Here is a 6,899-nt window from a genome sequence, read left to right on the forward strand (position 1 = left end):
GCCACCCCATTCTGTCAATGGCCATTTGTACTAAAACTGGTTTGTCAATGACATGACTGAGACACAGTAACACTATTGCCGCACCCTGACAGTAAAACTCATGGTATTGAAGAAACAGCTCTACATACAGTGATCTGAAGAGCGGATTACTGATCAGTCTGACGACTCGGTTCTGGACAAGGGGGAGGTCCGCTAAACTGCCTAACTACAACACTCGGACAATGAGATCACAACAGCAGATAACCAACCTAACCTGGATTAAAAACTCACAGCCTATTACGTCCCTGTGGACCCCGATGATGGCGGCTTATCCTGGAGGACGGGCCGCAGCTCGATCGAAACCAGAGTGATGGGGAGCAAACTGCCCCCGATGCCCTGTGTTTACTTGGTGAGTGAGATGTGGCATAACATTAAAATCCCAGCCACAAATCAGGATGAGCTATGTGGGACAGGGAGGGGTAGCAGAAAGTAACAGAATTATGACGAGGCCAAAAGATTCCCTCTCCACAACAAAAAGTTATTTTAGGCAACTACTGTATATGTAGATGCAGTCTCTCCATTACCTTTCCTCTGGTAGGTACTTACACACTTTAAAAAACAGGTAGTCAACCTGGTATTAGTCAAGCATAAGGGGCGAAACAAAGAGCCATGACAATAAACCTAAAAAAAAATAGGCATCACATCGCATTTCAAATAGCACAATAACAATGAAAAGTAAGTAAGTAAAGTCAACCAAACCCATGAAATGTCACACAGTGCTAGGTAACGTGAGAAACAAGGCAGTTTACTTTAAAGAGATTTTCAAAATAGCTTGTTGTGCTTTCTATGTAGTAGACTCCATATCCCTTAATAGACAAGGTTTTTAATACAGATTGTGGCATATGCTCGTTTCATGTATTATAACACTTCATATTATCTTAAAGCTACAACAATAATAGAGCAATACGGGACTTGTTTGCCACATGTTTAACTTCCCTGTTCCTTTGTTTCTTACCTTTTTCCGCCATTGCTTCCCTGAGCTGTGACTGCTAGCCTCACCTTGATAGCAAACAACCCAGCTCACTGCTGGCCACGCCTACACAGCACACACCCATAGCAAATGGTATGTGCCCCAAAAAACACCCTTAACATCATTGAAAAGCCAATTTCAATCAAACTAGGGGGATGTAGGCATGTATAAACAAGGTCACAGACACAGACTGATAACATGTAAATATCCTACTTATTTCTTAGTATTTTAACATAGAAAAAGTTGCATATTGTAACAAAGTACACAGTATGTCTGTGCCACTTATGGAAACAGCCTGTCTTTTCCCACAGTCTGCTACCCATATCGCCCCATGGCTCTGTCGCCTCAATGCTCTCCATACACTGGCAGCCTTTTGCCTTTTGTCACCAAGAACGCATGAGACGCCACCTAAATCCCCTTCCTGTAACCAAGGCCACGGACCACCATTGTAATCAGATTCCAGCTACATTCCAGTGCTTTTTGCAACAATGAGATAAGGTGCTGTTTTTTCACCCCTCTCCACCCCCAAGTGACCATGTGGTCTGTGCTCTGCTCATTGTAAAATACTACGAGAACACATTATGCACCAGTGCTTCAGGCAATGTTGCTGTACTCTTTTACACTTTGGAGGACATGAGCTTTACACACACACACACACAAACAGGAGTAATGGAGCTCAGACCATCTCAGCGCTAAGCTAATGTATGGACAGGACCATCCACCAGAACCGATCAGACTGACTACGTAAACGCCATCTACAACTACGCCTATCCAAAGCATGTGGTGTATCAGACATTTACAACTAAAATGATAACAGCCTCAGGAGTCAAAAGAGGTGCTACCAACTTCCTGATTCCAAAACAGGCACAACAGATAAACACCTCCCTCCATCTCGCTCTCTCTCTAAAGAGATTTTTTAATCTCAATGGGAACTACCTGGTTAAATAAAAAGGTTAAAAAAAGAAAACATGACCTTAAAAGGACTAAAACCTAACAGTGTAACAGTGAAAGATGTCAAACGTCTCTCAAAAGGGAGGCCTTCACCTAAGCTGGTACTTATCCTGCTTACAGTCAAGATTTGAGAGAGACCACTTGAAAATCCCATAAAACTATGTAAACCAGGAAAAGCTTTTTATTAGTGTGAGTGTGTGTGTGTGTGTGTGTGTGTGGGGGGGGGGGGTATAGTATTTACTATATACAACCATACAAACTACAACTCTGCCTAGCGCCTGCCTATCTGTCTATTTCAGTCATTTTACTGAAGGGTACGGAAGCACTGATAAAATTTCCAAATGAGGAGGACAACAGAACTTGTCACAAAAAAAAAATACTAATGACAAAAACATAGCCTTACCAATAAACTAGTCGGGTATGCTATAGACCTAAACTGGAACATCTTCAGACATGGTGGTTCAAATTAAACAGTCAACAGTGACAACTCCAAAATATGACAGCCTGAGAGCAAGCCTGTCCCATCCTTTTCCCTTTCTGCTACTTTCCCCTCCCCCAGCGAGCAATGCACCAGCCACTGCTCCATTTCACCAGATGTTGTCAACTGTGGGTGGGAAAAAACGAATGGAAGAAATAATATTAGTCTGTGCATCTGCTGGAAGTTCTGAGTTACGAAGCATTACAAAGCTTTGAGAGCAGATTCAGCAAAAAAAAAAAAAAAGGGCATTTGAACTTCTTCTGTGATTGAGGCATCCTTCCCCATCCAGATTCCTGCTTGCCAAGCAAAAGCACTTCCAAAAAGCCTATAGGTTAGATATGACAAAAACAGATCAATTCCACATATAGGCCTAGGTTATTCTATATCTAGATATAAAAAGGCTCATTTTACAGACATAGAGGTTACCAGCGAAAATGGATACCATATTTATCAAAAAGTGCTCGCAGCTCATGAAATCAAGAGGGCTTGGTAATTTTCTCAATCATTTTTGAGCAATAATCTTATTGTCCCTTTTGTTGTTGCGATTTAGGCCTATTGATAATAACACTCATTAATATATTCCTGTGTAGTAAGGCTGTGTGCGTTTCATCATACTATGACTGTGTGAACCAAGTGCGATTATCCATCTTAATCTTTGTGATCCTGCTCACCTGCCAGGCTGTCCAAACAAAAAACACACTACTATGTTGAGCAGACACTCGATTAATGAGATATTTTCTTCCTACCTGTCCTTCGCAAATACTATTGTTAAACCTGTCTGGGGAAACTAATTTTGTAGCACATTAAAGTAAAAATATAAAAACCAAAATGCAATGACATTTTCAAGTTCTATTTCATTTTGAAAGATTTTGGCGGAAGTTCCTCTTGAAGATGTGGACTTTGATAACATCTTGCATAGACAGGACCTGAGACAAAGTGAGGAATGTCAGACATGTTAACAGAGGTATGCAATCTTGGAAACCAACAGAGATGCTGCGTTCAAAATGCTGGCTGAATATTCAGTTGATTTCCCCAGGATGCTGACCATCAGATTGATATGAACACTAAGTGGAGAGATCTCATAGCCGAATCTATTCTCTAACATACAGTACCTTAGTCTACAAAGCATAGCGCAGGCCTAAGAGTACTTTTTGGTGCTCAGGCATGTTATTTCAAGGCAAACCAAATGGCTTCAAAATGTCACAATGTCTTGTGCAATCGTACAAGAGGGCCAGCAAACACAAGGAGCTGCTGGACTTAGCCAGAGCTGCATCAACACTGATGAGGTCAATGTGATGGATATCTTGGACAGTGGACATAAATATAATTTTTTCTTAAAAATATTTCTTCAAAATCTTACAGGACACCAGAGTTCACCACACTCCACACCGGCGTGCCTTGCCGCAGTGGTTAAGAACCAACACTTCTCCAGGTCTCATGCTTAATTTCCCTCTGCTTCCTGACCCACTTCCTCTCTCAGCCCAGGCATAGGAAGGCAGGCTACGCACTTCTTAAGACAGTGTACTGCAGCACCAACAACCAGCAGAGGCTGATGCGTCTGGAATGGCCAACAAGCCCAAACACAGCTGTAGGACTGTTGACATAAAACCCTTGGGTCTGTCAGTCAGCCTTCACCTGCTCTGCATCCCACAGTGAGACTCAGCGAGGGAACTCCCAGCACTCCAAAGCTGATTACACAAGGGAGCTGAGTAACCTAGATCTAGAGAAGGGCCAAATATGCAAATCAGGCTGCCCTTTTGGCACACTAACCATGGTCATTACAACTCAAACTGCCCTATTGTCGTAAGTGAACACATCAGCCAGAGGTGGCGTAATGACATAAGGGTCACAGAGAGGACTATGTGGGTCAGCACCCAGCCACTATGGCTTGACTGCAGAGATTATTTATGGTTGCCCAGTGAAGCGCCATCAAGTCTTTATGGATCTCTTTATACACTTCATTTATCCAATCATTTTTCAAAAATATAGCTTTCCCAGAATGCTGCTGAGTTTCACTCAAGCCACTCCTCCAATGCAGAGCCAAGTAGGGATTTTCATGTAGAGGCTAATGCAAAGTATAACACCAGGATTGAATTTGAACAGCCCAGGTGACAGTCACTATAGACAAAAATAGTTTTAGTGAAGTAAATTAAAAAAAAAAACGCACACATTTAGGTTATTCAGACTAATAATGGAACTAAGGCAAAGTGTTGTTCAATACAAGTTACATTGAAGAATGCAACACAACTTAAGTCTGATTTGATTCAACTTAATTGTTGTTTTGCAGGGTGAGCACACGTCTGTCCTTTCATCTAAAATAGGCTCAAAACAGGCTGTGAGCAAAACAGTCTTGGTTTCAACATAATGCTTTTGGGCTCCATATGGGCAGGTATGAGCTCAGGTGCAGGAGCATACACAGCTGTGTCTTCCCTCACTATTATGCTCGCTTGTACTGTATATTATGGCTACACTGAACAGGCCTACGCATAATTTCACACCAACAATTCTCCACGTGTTACAGCCAAACAAGCAGAGGCTGGAGGATGATGGCTGACTGACACACACAGCAATCTATGCAGCTGGGTCACGATGGGTTGCATTTCTATGCAACCCCCACCACGAGCCTACTCCATATATTTTCAATACCGGTGTGTTAGTGGGCCAAATTTGGCACTGGCATCTGGATTAAAAACCATATTGATAAGCATGAAAGTGTCTTGTTCAATGTCTGCGCTAATTCAGCTATATTTCTATGTTTGGGGTCCAATATTCACTATTAGAGGAACCCACATAAACGCTGCTCCCAAAAGCCAGGGGCCTGGGCGCGGTTGGGCTGCCTGCACCCCCTGTATCTCCGCCTATGTGGATCTATCGTTTCGGATTTAAGTTTTCCTTCCGCACTAACGAGCTACCCCACCCCATACAGCACAATACAACGGGGCATTTCATTTAGCGACGAAGATGTCAACGAATCCCACCTAACACCAGAAGACAAAAGGCAAAATCCGGACTGAAAACACTCACCTCCTCGGTTACAAGGTTAGAAAGATATTTTTTTTGTTTTGCATTACCGGATAACTGTCGTAGCAGGCTAACGCTAGCTAAAAAGCCAATTCAAATTCTATGGACCATCCCGATTCATTTAGCTAGCGCATGCACTTTCCTGTCTGGATGGCCACCGTGCGTAGATAAGCAAGGAGAAATAACACCAAAACGAGAGAAAACCACCAGCAGCTGCTAAGCAAACGACTAAGCCATAACCTACCTTCCAAGAGGAAAACAAAACTATTCCCGAAAGCCGAATGATAGCACACAGCCCAATGTGTATCCCAATTGATTCCTCCCTTGCCGAAGCCGCTGCTGAAACTCGTTTGTGTGCTCTTTTCCCCACTGTCACTGTGCGGTAGCTACATGGATAGCGACGCCCTCCCTAAGTCCCGCCTCTCTTATGGCTTGGCGAGGCGGGTGTGGAACAGCGACGGCTAACGAGCAGCCGCGGCAACCAATCAGGAGAAGCACTGGGATAAAATAAGGGAGCAAACCTCACGCCTCCAGGCTGCCAGTTAACCGAAAAAATATATAATGTTCAGATAGGGACAGAGGCCCACAGTGCATCTGTGGTGTTCAATAGTGTGTTTATAACGGCCATATCTTATGGGATTTTTACCTCCAGTGGTATTACTACAATATCCCTGTAACATTCCTATACTTTAATCATTCTGAATTTTGCTGTATGATTTACTGTAGTTCTTTGTCGTAGCCTACTGATATAATTAGGCCTATTGCACATCTCATCTTACAGCTCTGAGGTAAAATTAAATGAGCCGAGAGGAGCAGTAATATTTTAAAACGTATTTTTCATTAGAGCGATACTGGGAAGGGGGGATTGTTGGTTGAATGGCAGCTGCGTGATGTCAATTGCAAATACCTCATCCATTTGAAATGTATGTGCAGGCTGCTTTGCATCTAAAATAGATGAAAATATAGTTGAGGCTCGGCAGTGAAACGGTGGTACTTCGCCTTAATACAGGCTACTGTCGGGTACCAGTTTTCATTTTATAAAAGGCTATTTAAAAAATAATTGCAGTTCTGCTTGAGAACAAAATGTACCACCGATTTATTAGTGCACCACAAGATGGCGTTATTTCACAAATCCAAGCTGCAACTGACTTCTCATGGTAGAAAACAGCTGTATTCCATCATCCAATCCATTTTTCCCTGACCCGCCTTCAGTCTTGTAGCTGAGGGTTGATGCAAGTGATTGTGGTAAATCTCTTAACCCACATTCTCAGGAACCATTGACCAGAAAAGCAGACTTCATTGGTTTATTACATTTCAATGACAAATGACTCATTGATTCATTTACCTGCTACCCAAATATCCTCAGTGCATCCAGCATTGCTCAGAGTTTCTACTCATTTGATACTATAGTGCAGTTGGCTTTATTTTAGTGCCCTTACC

At 42.7% G+C, this 6,899-nt stretch overlaps 1 protein-coding gene across 3 annotated transcripts in view; it reads right to left on the minus strand.

Moving 5' to 3' along the window:
* The window catches only part of LOC139655617 (coronin-1C-A), a 40,941-nt gene extending 35,112 nt beyond the window's left edge, over positions 1-5,829 (minus strand). Inside the window, exon 1 of one of the 3 annotated variants that reach the window (XM_071533063.1) lies at positions 5,704-5,829. Coding sequence is in view for 1 of the 3 variants with exons in the window: in XM_071533062.1 (XP_071389163.1) it covers positions 995-1,007 (13 nt within the window). In the remaining 2 variants the exon portion in view is untranslated. Of the gene's footprint in view, positions 1-994; positions 1,045-5,462; positions 5,599-5,703 lie in introns of those variants that run through there. The other 2 variants (XM_071533064.1, XM_071533062.1) reach the window with 2 other exon arrangements.
* Between the last annotated feature and the right edge of the window lie 1,070 nt (positions 5,830-6,899).

The sequence above is a fragment of the Centroberyx affinis genome, unplaced genomic scaffold, assembly GCF_046629955.1.
Source record: "Centroberyx affinis isolate AG114_WGS23_722 - 3 ecotype Tasmania unplaced genomic scaffold, CSIRO-AGI_Caff_v1 ptg002319l_1, whole genome shotgun sequence".
NCBI classification, from domain to species: Eukaryota; Metazoa; Chordata; class Actinopteri; order Beryciformes; family Berycidae; genus Centroberyx; species Centroberyx affinis.